This window comes from Macrotis lagotis, chromosome 5 (assembly GCF_037893015.1).
Source record: "Macrotis lagotis isolate mMagLag1 chromosome 5, bilby.v1.9.chrom.fasta, whole genome shotgun sequence".
Taxonomy (NCBI): domain Eukaryota; kingdom Metazoa; phylum Chordata; class Mammalia; order Peramelemorphia; family Peramelidae; genus Macrotis; species Macrotis lagotis.
Genome location: NC_133662.1, coordinates 108774852 through 108789977, shown reverse-complemented (window position 1 = coordinate 108789977; position 15126 = coordinate 108774852). Strand labels below are relative to the sequence as shown.

The 15126-nt window shown below is 31.6% G+C and overlaps 1 protein-coding gene across 1 annotated transcript in view; it reads left to right on the top strand.

Moving 5' to 3' along the window:
- The window catches only part of SEC63 (SEC63 homolog, protein translocation regulator), a 74808-nt gene that overhangs the window by 35917 nt on the left and 23765 nt on the right, over positions 1 to 15126 (top strand). The window contains exons 5-14 of the mRNA XM_074187290.1: positions 1087 to 1148; positions 1702 to 1760; positions 3246 to 3296; positions 3802 to 3910; positions 5486 to 5580; positions 5722 to 5854; positions 7227 to 7319; positions 9916 to 10070; positions 10631 to 10778; positions 12479 to 12561. Coding sequence (XP_074043391.1) covers positions 1087 to 1148; positions 1702 to 1760; positions 3246 to 3296; positions 3802 to 3910; positions 5486 to 5580; positions 5722 to 5854; positions 7227 to 7319; positions 9916 to 10070; positions 10631 to 10778; positions 12479 to 12561 — 988 coding nt within the window. The remainder of the gene's footprint in view (positions 1 to 1086; positions 1149 to 1701; positions 1761 to 3245; positions 3297 to 3801; positions 3911 to 5485; positions 5581 to 5721; positions 5855 to 7226; positions 7320 to 9915; positions 10071 to 10630; positions 10779 to 12478; positions 12562 to 15126) is intronic.

Here is a 15126-nt window from a genome sequence, read left to right as displayed (position 1 = left end):
CCCACCTAGCCGCCCCTACTTTTTTTTTTTTTAAGAATATTTGTGGTGCTTTTTAAAATTTTATGTTTTATATAGGTTGTAATAAATTTCGTTGTAATAAATTAAAGGTTTTAATAAAAAATAAAATAAATAAATATAATGATATAAATGAATGAATGAATAAATAAATGTTGTAATAAAGATCTGTGATTCAGTTTGGAAAGCTGAATTGGGACTCAACAAGGAGGATAGAATTCCTGATCCTATTTCCTGATATCAGGAAGCCTTTGGTTTCTTGAACCTAATTTGTTCTCAGTTTATTTATCTTTCCTACTGGTACAGAGACCATACTTTATTCTAAACTGAATGATTTTTGCTTGTGTCTTCCTAGAAATCTTCCATTGAGGATTACTTAATATACTAGAGACTTAACATTTTGATATCTTAATATTTTGTTGTCATTACTATTTCCACTTGTCTCCCTCCTTTTACTTCATGATCAACTCCATCTCCTTTTTTAGTCATATGTATCTTTGGCGTATTTTGTGTGTAAGTAGTCACTGGCAGTGGGTTTTAGTTTTATGCCCATGAAGTATGTTTCTACTTCTCTTTTAAGTGATTTACAGTTTTGTTTCTTGGGTATGTTTCCCCATGATTTATTTGCAGGCTTTAGCAAAGAATAGTAGAATTTAAACAATGAACACGGGGAAGGGAACAGCTTCAGCTTCTTTAAAAAATGAATTATTTGGGTAATTCAATTTTTTTTGGAAAGACCTCATAGTATATTAGAACATTTAAAGTAGGAATCAGAAAGTCTGGATTCTGATCTTGGCTCTTCTCTTTACTCTGTGAGTAAAGGTTACACAACTTTTGGAATTTGGAAAGGTTATATAACTTTTATGAGTTATAATTTTCTCATCTTCAGCTTAAGTAACGTGACACCTGCCCTGTATAATTCTCAAGGTTGTTGTAAATATCATGCTAGGCAAAGTATGTGAAACCACTTGAAAATTGTACATCTTAGAAATGCATGATGGTATTATTTGTGAGTATATGTTAATGTTACCATTTCTTTTTGATTTTTTTAAAATTATTTTTTAATGCTAGATTAACTGATGAAGAATCTCGGAAAAATTGGATAGAATACGGAAATCCAGATGGGCCACAAGGTAATAGATCTTAAAGTTTCCAGTGTTTTAGGGATGGTTGTTGCAGAATTTATAACTAGAATAGAAAGGCATATCTTTGCTTTTTTAAAAGATAAGAGTGAGTATGAATATTCCAAAAGCTTGAGCGAAACATATATCCTCCATTAAGTAAATGTTTTTTATATATATTTTTTCTCCTTATCCAAGAAATTAATTTGAAGAGTTAGACCTAGAAAATTTCTAGGAAGAATACAATCATGAGATAAATTTAATTAATTTAATTGTTAAATCACTTCAAGCTAACATAAAAAGGTCATTGAAAATTTTTTTTCTTATTTAAATTATTTCAATTCAGGTCCAAAAATAGGGGAAAAGCATTCCTTTTGAAGTTGTTCAGCAACAAATTATTTGAGCCCTGAATTTTCCATTAAAATCATTGAATTGTTGCTTTGTAAATTTGAGAATTGCAAATTTGGTACATTCTCTAGTATTTTTATTTTTTTGTTTCATAAATAAAACCTTGTATGATATCATGAAATTTCTTTTAGAAATTTGGATGTTTTTATCCTTTTAGCCACAAGTTTTGGAATTGCTCTGCCAGCCTGGATTGTGGATCAGAAAAACTCAATTTTGGTAAATTTTCTCCATTATCAGAAATAATGATGGTTGTATATGACATCAGCCTGCCAGACACAAGTTTAGTGCATTGCTCTGGTCTTGTTGGGACAGCTAGATGGTATGGTGGTTTAGAGTCCTGGGCTGTTAGTCAGGAAGACTCATCTCCCTGAGTTCAAATCTGATCTCATTCTTCCTAGCTGTGTGACTCTGGGCAAATCACTTATCCCTGTGTACCTCAGTTTCCTCATCTGTAGAAACTGGAGAGAGGGATATGATAAACCAGTATCTTTGCCATGAAGCCCCAAATGGGGCCCCAAAGAGTTGGACATAACTGAAAAATGACTGAACAGTGACCACTTGTTCTTTGTTATTATATTGTTTAACTCAAGATAATGAGTGAGGGAATTGATCCATTTTTATTGCTGCTGGGGAGGGAAAGTCTGCTATAGCAATAAAAATTTAAAAAGTATCCATAAAATCTAAGGTGGGTGATAATCCCTTCTTTTGAAAAGTTGGAGAATAACTTCTGACTCATTGATTGGCAGACTTTCTTTTTTATTCCTACCTTGTGGGATTTAAATTATTTGAATTTAAAATAGCTTCCATTGACACTTGTAGGAAGAAATTAGGTGTTAGAATAAGTAGTAGTGTTGTTGAAATTTCACAAAAACCTTGAGAATCATTCTATTTCTTGATCAGATACAGGAGATGAAAAGCTAGCAGTGGATTTGGAATAAGAGGAATTGGTTTCGAATTCAGTCATTAATTAACTACCACTGTGTCATCTCTACAAATCCTTTAACCTTTTCTTCTTCAGTTTCCTTATAAAAATAATAGTCTTGGATTAGATGCTGTAAGGTCCTAAATTTTAATCCTATATATGTATGATCTACTTTAATATTATAGCCTGCTTTGATTCATATAAAATAGTTTTAAAATATTTTCAGTTGAAATTGTCTATTTATTAAATATTACCTTGTTTTATTATGGAGTGATAGATCTGTAAAAATAATTACCTGGCTATTGGAGTCTTTGCTATAGGCATATTTTTCATGTTTTGACATTGGTTGTGACACGTAGAATCTATAGTTGAGAAATAAAGGGAAGCATTGGGTTAGGATCTAGAATGAAACAAGTGAGGATTTAAAGGTTGCATAGTTTTAAGTCAGAGTTGTGAATAGTAAGTTAGAAGTCTAGCCAGAAAGACAGGGAATTTGAAAGGTCAGGGCCAAGAATCCAAGAATGGGGTTCAAATGCCAATTATTAGGATAACATGAACCTTATCTGATAGTGAAATGAATATTTCAGTAACTTAAATAGGGTTCTTTTCTATACTGCTTAACAAGTTAACAGCTGGTAGCAGTTGATGGTAGATCCTGACAATGTCTCTTACTATATGACTCTTTTTTCCCTAACCTTGTCTATAGAATGTGTCATCTATGACAATTCATGTATTATTCATGATGTAGGTAACTCTTTTTCTCCTTTTTCCCATGCCAGGTTTTGCTTGTATATGGGTTGGCATTCATGGTTATCCTTCCAGTTGTAGTGGTAAGAATTCTAAATGAAATTTATTATGATTTTAGTAATAAACATAGAGTAGAATGGTTGTGAATTTCAGTTATAAAGCATGCATTTAAATATTTGAGCCTAAAAGTTAGAACCATTATTTTGTATAATAGTTAATCTAAAGTTACTTTTCACTTGAATAATATTAAAGTTAAGAACGTGTTCATATTATTGTTCTGCTTAAATTCTTAGTTCAGAATTATATTTAGGATACTTTTATCTTATGCTCTTAACAAATTCTAGGTGAAATTTAGAGGCTGCACTTTAGCCTAATGTAAGCATCAATTATTGTTGATCTGGAATAAACTGATAATTACATTAAATTTCAGTTAATTTCTCTTGCGTCAGAGACCTTTGGGGAAAGGGGAGATGTTGACCCTTAGAAAATCATAAAATTAATTTTTTTTAAAATACAGTTTTCATTTTGTATTTTTTTTTTGAGAAAAGAATTGTTTGCTGTAGTTTGATCTTATTATTTATGTTTTAGGGCTCTTGGTGGTATAGATCAATACGTTATAGTGGAGATCAGATCTTAATCCGCACAACTCAAATCTATACATATTTTGTGTATAAAACTCGAAACATGGATATGAAACGTGAGTAAAGCAAATAATGACATTCTGTCATTTGTTTCATATTTTAGATTACATCCTTTTCTGCACTTAAAAAATCTACAAATCCTGTAGCATTTTATATTTAGTTAATTCAATTTTTTGTTTGTTAACTATGTTAGAGAAGTGCTTTGTCCTGGAGAAATCTTAATATCCAACATCAAGATTATTCTAAATAGCTTATCTTAAATTAGTAAAGTTTTCAAGACTATGCTAATATGCTTCACATCTCTTAATTTCAATATTTGAAATATTTGGTTATTTTTCATCTGCTAGGCTGTATTTGGGCTGTAAGAAGGTAACTATTCTATTTCCTTCTGCTCATGGATATTTTATGAAATTTCTGTAAATCAAAACTATTTTTCTTTATAAATGTTATTAATAGCTTGTAGCATTCCAGAAGGGCCTCAAATTTTTTAGTCTAATCCTTACCTGAAGCATGACTTCCACATAAAAACTTTTATCAATTAGACTTATATGCTTGAAGACCTTCAGTCTTCAAGCACTCACTATATTCTGAGTCACTATCTCCTATGATACTTATGGACAACTCTACTAAGTTCATATCTGTTTTTTCTCTATTTTCTGCTCACTTTCCTCTTTTTTGCAGAATAAGGAACTTATTCTTTAGCAGCATCACAAAAATATTCCATATTCACAACATTTCACATGCGTGTTGTATTTCATTAATATGTATCTCATAAAAATAAAAAATATCAAACAGCTTTTAGACTTTTCTTGGACTTATCAGTAGTTTTGTTTTTGATTCTTGCATCATTTTCCTTGGAAATTGGTTAGGCTATAATATCTGAGATAGATATCAGGTACATGTGACTGAGGTGTAAGCAGATTTCAGATTTTAAGGACTGAGTGATTAGATTTCTCTTTTCCTATATAATATAGTATCTTAGCTTGTGTTAAGCATAAGTTTTTATTTTTTTAAGATATTGCATGCTTATAATAAGGTTTAAATGGTTTTCTGACAATAGTGTAATTGCATTTCTGGTTCGTTCCAGGAGCCTGACATTTTTAGGTCATTGACATGTTTTTATTGTATTAGATATTTCAGTAGTGTGTTTTTTGTAACTTCAAAATCAGTAGTACTTATAAACTGCTAAAAGGGACTTCTCTTTAATTAGACATTGCCCATTGAACCCATAGAGCCATATTACTGAGGTTGAAAAATGGGTTAAAATTTTGAATATATTTGACTTTTGTCTCTAGGAATCATTTATTTTGCTATAAGTAAAGAGATATTTGCATTCTATTTTTAAAATTTAGGACACTTGGGCATAATATTTTTGAATAGGATTTTTTTTAATAGATCTTATTCCTTTTGGAATCTGAAGTTTATGATGTATGTTTCTGCTGAATTGTAGTAATACGTTAATTTTAAGAGTGAGGCATATTTCTTCCTCAAAATGATACCCTAGGAATACAGAGTAAAGAGTGAAATTTTTGGTTCTTCTATTGTTGAAATTTCAGTAAACATCATGATATGTGGTACAAAGTAGTATTTATTTAATTGATTTCTTTTTCTAATTTTTATTGTTTTGTCAGGTCTCATAATGGTTTTAGCTGGAGCCTCTGAATTTGATCCTCAGTATAATAAAGATGCTACAAGCAGACCAGCTGATAATATTCAAATACCACAGGTTAGGTCATTTCCAAAAGTACTTTGCTTGATATTGAGACAACAAATTCAGTGCTACTGAATGTATGTGTGTGGAATGCATTTATTTGTATGTATGTATGTGTGTGTGTTTATATGTTAAGTATTTATCTCATTTACCTAGCTAATCAGAGAAATTGGCAGTATTAATTTAAAGAAGAATGAGCCTCCACTTACCTGCCCATACAGCTTGAAGGCCAGAGTTCTTTTACTATCTCATCTTGCTAGAATGAAAATTCCTGAAACACTTGAAGAAGGTAATTATGATTCTAACATCTAAAAAGCATCAGATTTAATTAGACCTCATGCTATAGTGTTTACATAACTATTCTTTTCTGCTCAATCAAATAATTGCTCAAGGACCCTTTAAAAAAAGAATATATATATATATATATATATATATATATATATATATATATATATATATATATATATATGCTGTGTAATTACCTTACAAATAGCCTAATATGTCATATATTTTGATGTGTTAAAATTTAGTGTTTTGTTTCAAGGTGACAATTCTAATTTTGGGAAGGTTATTTTCAAGTTATGTGTAGCCATCCTTAAAAAGGACAACCAAAAAAAACTCTCCTTCCCTTTCAGAGCCTCAAGATAATGGCCCTTTATTCTACAAAAACCAGTCTTTTAGATTGAGGATTGGGAGGGTAGTGGTTGGGGTAAGATAGGGAATAATATGGATGCTTCCAAAGATATTAATATAATCTACTCATAAAACTTAGAAAATTTACCTTGAAATCTTTGATGATTTTTGTAGTTTTTATAGATTTAGATCAGTACTGAAGCTTCTTTGTTTAGTTTCTATTAAAACCTTCATAGGTCTAAATTTTAAAATAAAAGCATGGATTGGAGAGTCTTTTGAGGCATGAATGATTTTTGGGAAAGTTAATTCTTTTCAGGAGCTTTCTAAAATAAAATTTTTCTAATAGATTTACAAAACTTAAAAAAGAAATCTAAATTTTTTTGAAAACTAGATAGCTAAATACTGATTAATTGATGAATTATGGCAATTCTTACTACTGACTCAAGACAGTAATTTTTATTTTGCATTGACTGCTGAGATCTTTATAAACATTTGTGTCTTCATCAATTTTTAGTGTTGTGTTTATCTTAAAATTATTTTTGTGTAGGTTAAAAATAAGATGGATGCAGGAATCATATATTCTGTGTTTGGAAAAGCAAGGATGGATGACAGAATTAAATATTACTATGAGTAGTACTTCATTCTTTGGGACCATGTGGTGTTTATTCTTAGTTTTTTGCCTGTCAGTAATTGTAATTACCTTGGAAATTTCACCAAATGGTGGTTAATTATTCAGATTTCTGAAATAAAACAAGATTAAATCTCTTAGAGAAGTAAATTCTTAGCCATAAAATTTATGTTAAAAATTCCTAGTTTTGGATTTGAGGGATCATAAAATGACTTTGCTTCATTAACATGAGGTTTAGGACAACTTTCTAAGTTAATTTATAAAATTGTAATCAAAGCAAAATATCTTAAGTTTTTGCATGTGGAAGTGAGTTTGCATAGTTCTTGTTGCTATGGTTGATAAAGTTGATCTAGTTATAATAACTAGAAAGATTTCCCTGAGATCTTTGATTATTTTGTAGATCAGCAATTTATCCTGAAAAAGTGCCCTGCCTTACTGCAAGAAATGGTTAATGTAATCTGCCAGCTAATAATAATGGCTCGGAGCCGTGAAGGTGAGGAGGAAACATAATTATCTTGTCCTCTTTCTTGCAAGCATATTTAGATTGCAGTTTTACAGTATTATAGATTTACTATTACTTAAGTGAAATCAAATCATCAGTGCTTGGAGTCTTATTCATCTTTTTCCCTCTTTACTTTTTTATTTTTGTTTTATATATAGACTTCTAAAAAGGTTAAGAATTAGTTAATTCATTTTAAAATATTAAAAAATCCACATATACTAATAGTTTAACAAAAATAGGGCATAGAAGTATAAAGGTGTGTTGTATCATTTTTTAAATGGAATCTTCTTTTTTTCAGGTTTTTCCACTGTTTTGTCCATTTTTTTGTCTCAGCTGATAAATTCCAATATTTGTTATTTTAAAACTTTTATTGAAGACTAAAGTCTAAAAACAAGACATTTCCCCATGATACTTCCTCCTCTTTTAACAAAGCAAACCCAATACGAAAAGAGAACTTTTGTTTGACAGCATACACTACATTTCATATCCATAGTTCTTCACCTTTATGGATGAGAGGAGGGATATATTCTATAATAATTCTCTGTTTTCAAATTAGTCATTATAATTAATCAGCTTTTTAACTGCCTTTCAGTGTATTTTTGTTTGTTATAGTAATCTCTTGTCTATATTTTCTATTGTTCTACTCATGCATCAGTTTTATGCAATTCCTTTCACAGTTCTTAGAAATCCTTTTATTTGTTTCTTCTTGGCCAAAAATAAATTCATTACAGTCATATACACTATTTAGTAGCCTTTGCAGGATTAGTAGACTGATTGTCAGCCAACAAGTATTTTATTAAAAACTTATTATATGCCAGACATGTGTTTGATGATGGTACAAAAGAACATTTTTGTCCCTAAGAAATTCATTTTTTAATGAGGGAGACATCATGTAAATATGTACACCCAAAATGTAAATAATGGTTTTTATGCTATTAAATTCCTAAAGAAAGTAGAATTTGAGTTGAGTCTTGAAGAAAACCTGATAGAGGGGTAAAATAAAGAAAGACAGTATTTCAAAAATGGGGGATAGCTAGTGGGAAGGCTTTGTATAAGAAATATCAAATTGTGTCCTATGTAAGGAACATCAAATAATCCAGTGTAGCTGAATCATAGTAGAGGAATAAAGTATAAGAAGACTTGAAAAGTAGGAAAGCATGATGTTTTGAAGAATTTTAAATGCCAGGTAGATGACTTTATATTTGTCCTTGAGGTAATAAAATAAGGAACTACTAGAATTATTGAGTAAGAGGGCAACATTGTAAAAGCTGTGCTTTGGGAAAATCACTTTGCAGCTAAGGGGAGGGAAGGATACAGTGAGTAGAGATTTGAGGCAGAGAGATGAGTTATAGCACTGTGGGGCAAACACATGGGTGATGGCTGTGTGAGTGGAAAGAAATGAATGTCTATATGAAATGTGGGAGGTACAAGGGTCCAGATTTGACAACATAATAGTTGGGGAGCATGAGAATGAGGAGTCTAAAATGACACTGATGTTGGAAATGTGAGTCACTGGAAGGATGATGCTCTCAAAAGTAATAGGAAAACTGAAGTGGGGGTAACATGGGAAGGATTGAAGAGAAGACAAAAATCAGTTATATTTGAGATGGTTATAGGATGGCCAGTTCTAGATGTCCTAAAGACAGTTGAGGATGCAGGTGGGACTAGAATTCTAGAGACAGATAGGTCCTGGGTATCAAATAATAGAAGTGGTAAAATAAAAAAACCAAAAACCTTTTTTTCCTAAATGCAGCATTTCATTTCCTAGGGTTTTATTTCAGGGTTACTGCTTACTAAATTTGATTTGCAAAGGTTTTAGTTCTTTTGTCCTCTTTTTTTTTTCCTTTGCCTTTGAATCTTTTGGTGATAGGTAATTAATTCTCCATTGTAAAAGTGAATTTAAAGTCATCCTTTTCTTACTTTTTTAACTTTGGGACTTACCATGTGTGGAGTGTACTGATAATAATAAAATCTTCACTAGAAAAAGAAATTGTGAGATCATAATTAGTTTTTAAAAACATAATTCATTTTCTTAGTGAAGTTGAGAATATGCTCTTAAACTATATATGATAGAGTAGTTTTCTTTAAAACAGATTAGTTTTATTTATTTTATTCAACTTTATAAGATTTGAACATGATGATAAGAGAGAAATTCGAAGAGACACAACTGAGTTTAAGATAAAATTTACCTTTATCATTTCATTTGATGGATTTATATTCTTCTGTTAACATTTTAGAATTGTTTGTAATACATAGGAAAGGAAAAACAAATATACCTAAATTATAGTCATACTGTTCTTGCTGACAAGAAGCTTATGACTGTCTTTAAAAATGGTTATCAAACTAGTGGTTATGGTAGAATGTTCTTTAAACCTTTGAAAAGAGAATTTATTTTTTGTAGTACCCTTCCTTTCATGTTTAAGGTAGACTTTTTTCATGTTTGAAGTTTGTTGGACTTAAAATAATGTTATTTCTTTCAGTGTATAAATGTTAAAACTAATTCTCTCACTTTACTTTGTATTAGCTATAATAGTATATTGTAAAGCATGTAAAAAGTGCAGCCTTGTTTTTTTTAATTCTCTCTAAGAAAGGGAGTTTCGTGCTCCAACTTTGGGATCCCTGGAGAATTGCATGAAGCTTTCCCAGATGTCTGTGCAAGGTCTTCAGCAATTTAAATCTCCTCTTCTTCAGCTCCCTCATATTGAAGAGGACAATCTTAGACGGGTCTCTAATCATAAAAAGGTATATAGTTGATAAGATTTTATTTCTTTGAAATATTTCTTGTGGGTTTGTGTTCAACACAAACAATGCATGAACAATAATTGAAGAGAATAGTTCTTATTTCTAGTATGAAGTAGATAGAGACCACTTTTTTTTAGTGGTGACAGACAGTACTAATAAAATTGCATTGTGGTCCTTTATTTTTCTTTTTTTAATGAAATGATTTCTAGAAAATGCTTTTTGTTGCTAGGTTACTGTATGCCAGTTTGTAATAATCAAACTGGTTGTTGCATTTTAATATTCAGTTAATTTTTCTCCCCAGAGTATCAGTGTGTGCTTTCCAAAAATTTAGGTCTGACAAAAAGGTCACATAAAATATAGAATTTGATGTTTTAGAATTCTAAATAAACCATACTTTGAAAAATATAAATGTAAAACACTCAGCTCAATTTTTTAAGTCATTGAAGATATAATTAAAATGCAATGCTTATTTCTTCTTTTAATACTTAATAGGATTATTTAGCTTATTTTTTCTTTTTATTATTTTATTTTCACATTATTACAATAATATTTTTTTTAAGTTCAAAATCAAAACTATCCAGGATTTGGTGAGTTTAAAAGAATCTGATCGCCGCAACTTACTACACTTCCTAGAAGATGAGAAATATGAAGAGGTTATGGCTGTCCTTGGTAGTTTTCCATTTGTGACAATGGACATAAAATCACAAGGTAAATGGTGGCATTTTGTTACTGAACACTGCTGCTTCTTTTGAAATATTTGTGGAACAAAAAAACTCAAAATCAAAAGTTTTTCTTACCCCAAAAAACAGGAATGCTCTTTTATACAAAAGTTATACTCATGTGCAGAGAAAATAACCAGTCCAGAATGTCTGGAAGATCCAACACATAACTGAGTAAATTGATTTGAAGCAGATAAACAGGCAATATCATGTGTCAAGGAAGATTCCAATGATGGTGGGAAAATTGTAAAGTCTTTAGAGGAAACATTTTTCTGAAGGCTTCAGTCAGGTGCCAACAAAACCCTAGCATTCTATACCTGTGGCTTCTATTGCCAATCCATTAGTTTACTTGTTTCTAGCTCCAGCCCTTTTCATTCTCTTCACCTCCATTTGAATTCCTACTAAATCTTCAAACGCAAACTCAAGTTCTCCTGTCCTCATGAAGGTTTTCCTGATCTTTTAATCTGTACACATACAATTCTGGCCCATGGAGACAAAGAACTAAATAATTTGATTTGTTATGTGTTCTGGTTTAGATTGTGAAATAGATATTAAATGCCACAGGGGTATTGATAATACAATTAGATGAATTTATAGTTAGTTAAATGTTCTAAACCTAAGAGTATTAATTAATGGAAAGAATACAGCTTAAAAAGTTCATATAGTTGAATGTGGAAGAGAATATTGGAGAAGGTTATAGGGGTCAGATATGGGAAATCTTAAATATCTGTGTTTTATCTTGTAAGTAGTGGAGATCCTCTGAAAGTTTTCTGAAAGAGGGGGCTAAAGTATACGAATAGTGTTGTAGGGAAGTTAATCTAGCATTGGAGTGTAGGATATAGTTAAAAGGAAAAGGTTAGAGAGGCAAAGGCAGTGGATAAATCACAGTATGATTTAATAATTTATTGGAGTTCTGGGAAAGTATGATTTAATAATTTATTGGAGTTCTGGGAAAGGAAGAGAAGAAATCAAGAATGATTTCCAACTTCCAAGTGAAGATTATTGAAATAACAGAAATAATGAAACTAAGTGGTACTTGAATTTAAGATTAGGCAAAATATCCAGGTAGACCTGTTTTTGTATGTACTATGAGTTAAGGATGGTTTTTACATTTTTTAAATACAATAAAATTTTATTTAAAAAAACATAAAAATTATCAGTAGTTCTTTAGTTAGTTTGCTTAACCCCAGGGGTAGATAATTAATTAGTAATGACTGAAGCTTAGAAGAGAAATCAAGGTTAGCACTGTAGCATTATAGGTGATAATTTAAGTAATGAATACAGATGCACTTTTTGAGAGAGTGAATGTAGAGAAGGAACATAGCTAGGGACTTGAGCCATTGCTTATGCCCACATTTTTGGAGGAGAAGAAATAGGAGAGATTAGAACCAGGGCATTACAGTTTCACTGAAGGCAAAGTAGATTAGTCATCATGTTTCTACTTTATCAATTTAATTCCTAAGAGAATACAGTAATGCCAGATTAAAAAAATTTATACTTTTCAGACTTTTATGAAGTTGTAATTTCATATTAAAATTTAGTTTATTTGGTTGAGCACCAGGATGTTAAATTCATATGGCTTTTGCTCTAAGTTGGTTTTAATGACATTTTACTTTTTAGGTTAACTTAAAACCAAAAATCTTAAGATTTTCTTTTTATAATAAATATTTTCTTCTTTTTGTCTTACAGTATTAGATGATGAAGATAGCAATAATATTACAGTAGGATCCCTGGTCACAGTATTGGTCAAATTGACAAGGCAGACAATGGCAGTAAGTAATTTTTTGTTGCTTTAATGAGTCTAAAAATGTGAAATGTATTCTCTTTTGGTTAAATTTATTTTAGTGTTGCTTTTACCTCAAAATCTCTGTGATTTCATTGGTGAAAAAATCATTGATGCAGATTGTAGCATTTCCCCTTCTCTTCTCTTTCCTCCCCTGCCCCCAAGCTTTAGTAGAGAATTTCGGAGTTGCTATGGCCATCTATTACCTAGTGATAAACCTAATGGCAGACTTCAGGCTGTTTTGAGGCCATTGCTCAAATCTTTTCCAGCTTGATAGGATATGCCATCATTTGTGCTTTACAATTGTGTGTCCAAATTTTGTTCTTGTTTTTTTGGCAAGTCAATGGGGTCAAGGGGCTTGCCCAAGGATACGCAGCTAGATAGTTATTAAGTGTCTGCAGTTGAATTTGAACTCAGGTCCTCTTTGACTCCAGGGCCGGTGCTCTATCCACTACACCACCTAGCTGCTCTGTGTGTATCTAAGTTTTACCCAGACAATGAGCATTAGATTTTGTCTTAATGACAGTAGTTGACTGTAATTGGATAGACTTGTGAATGAGGAATCCCGAATGTTAAGACTGTTAATTTTCCTGTGGAATGATATTGCGGTTTTGTTAAATATTTGCTAAATAACTCCCTTGAGAGGAATGAAGTGTAGGCCTAATTGAAAATTTGGATTAGACCTGTGAGTAGTTTTCGCATTTCTAACCTAGGTGAGATGGGGAGAACTGCTCTCAAAAAATGATGACAAAAATAACTTACTTGATCAAGTCAAATCAACAAACATTAAGTGATTACCATGTGCCAGGCACTGTGCTAAGTGCTGGATAAACATGATCTTGAGTTCAGTACACCCGTAAATATTTATAAAATGTAGTTAAATGTTGATCAACAGTTTCCACCATTAACATAAGTTAGAATAATAGTATTAAATATATTTTTTGTCTACTTAAGAAAGTTGCTGTATACATAAAGGCATTTAGGCAATTTTAGTTGTCTGTTTTTATAATCAAATCTAAAAGATAAAATCAGGAAATACATTATTAGATAAGAATTTTTAGATAAGAATTAGTTGAGCAGTCTAGAGTTTTGTCATACTTTGCCTTAATACTTCTAATAGGGGTGGCTAGGTGGTGCAGTGGATAGAGCACCGGTCCTGGAGTCAGAAGGACTCAAATCTGGCCTCAGATGCTTAGTAATTACCTAGCCATGTGGCCTTGGGCAAGCCACTTAACCTCATTACCTTGCAAAAAAAAACACCTAAAAAAATACTTCTAATACAACAGTGTGAAAAAAAGTGTTCTATCCTGCAGAATTCCTCTGGTAGTCATAGTTATTTGTAGAATTACCAGCACATAATGAGTGAGTATTTTCTTGGTGAACAGTATCTAAATTTGTGCCTTTGCTGTTTATTTCTGTTCTGCATTTCCATAGGCACACTGACTCTTATAGCCTCATTCTCTCCTGTGGTGGGGGTATCCCCTCATCTCCCATCTGTCAGCATGCCCCATAACATGGAAGGAAAAAGATGGCCTTAAAGCTTGCTGTTTCTACTTACTGACAACTGTTTTTTTTTTTTAAACTTAGGTACCCTTTGCATCTAGCTTAACCTGTAAGTGAGGATATAGACCTTTCCTTGCCCCTATTTCCTGGAATGTCACTATTTTCTATATTCTTTCTTCCTTGAATCAGTTCAGATGAGAGGGTCAAGTGTTCCATACTCCTACCTTGATTGTATAAATTCTTCCTTGTGTATTCTGTTCATGAGATAGTCCACCCCCCATTCTTTCTCTTCCCTGCCTTGCCAAGTACATCCCTCTTTCTTATTCTTCTCTCTACATTTGAGATGATCATATCTGAGACATAGACTCCTACCAAAACCCCTAGTAATGAAGGGTTACATATTTCCATATAGAAATATAAATAACCTTTTTTTTAGTCCCTTATAATTTCTGACTCTTGTTTTCCTTTTTATGCTTCTCTTGAGTTTTGTTTGAATGTCAGATTTTATCATGATCATGGATTTCTTAAAAGTTTTCTCTCATTAAAATTCATTTTTCCCCCTGCAGAATTATACTTATTTTTTCTGAGGTTATTTTTTTTTTTTTAGACTTTTTGCGAGGCAAATGGGGTTAAGTGGCTTGCCCAAGGCCACACAGCTTAGGTAATTATTGTCTGAGACCTGATTTGAACCCAGGTACTCCTGACTCCAAGGCTGGTGCTTTATCCACTATGCCACCTAGCCGCCCCCGAGATTATTTTTGATTGTGATCTTAACTCCTTTTGCCTTCTGTAATATATCTAAACTCTCTGATCTTTTAGTGAAAAAGTTGCTAAGTTCTTTGTGATCCTGACTGTAGCTCCATGGTTCTTTCTTATTGTTTGAAATATTTTTTCTTTGACCTGGGAGCCCTGGAATTTGGCTATAACATTTTAGAGGTTTTCATTTTGAGATTTCTTTTAGGAAGTGATTGGTGGATTCTTTCAATTTCTTCTCTGCCTTCTGGTTCTAATATATATATGAGCAATTTTCCATTATAATTTCATGAAATAA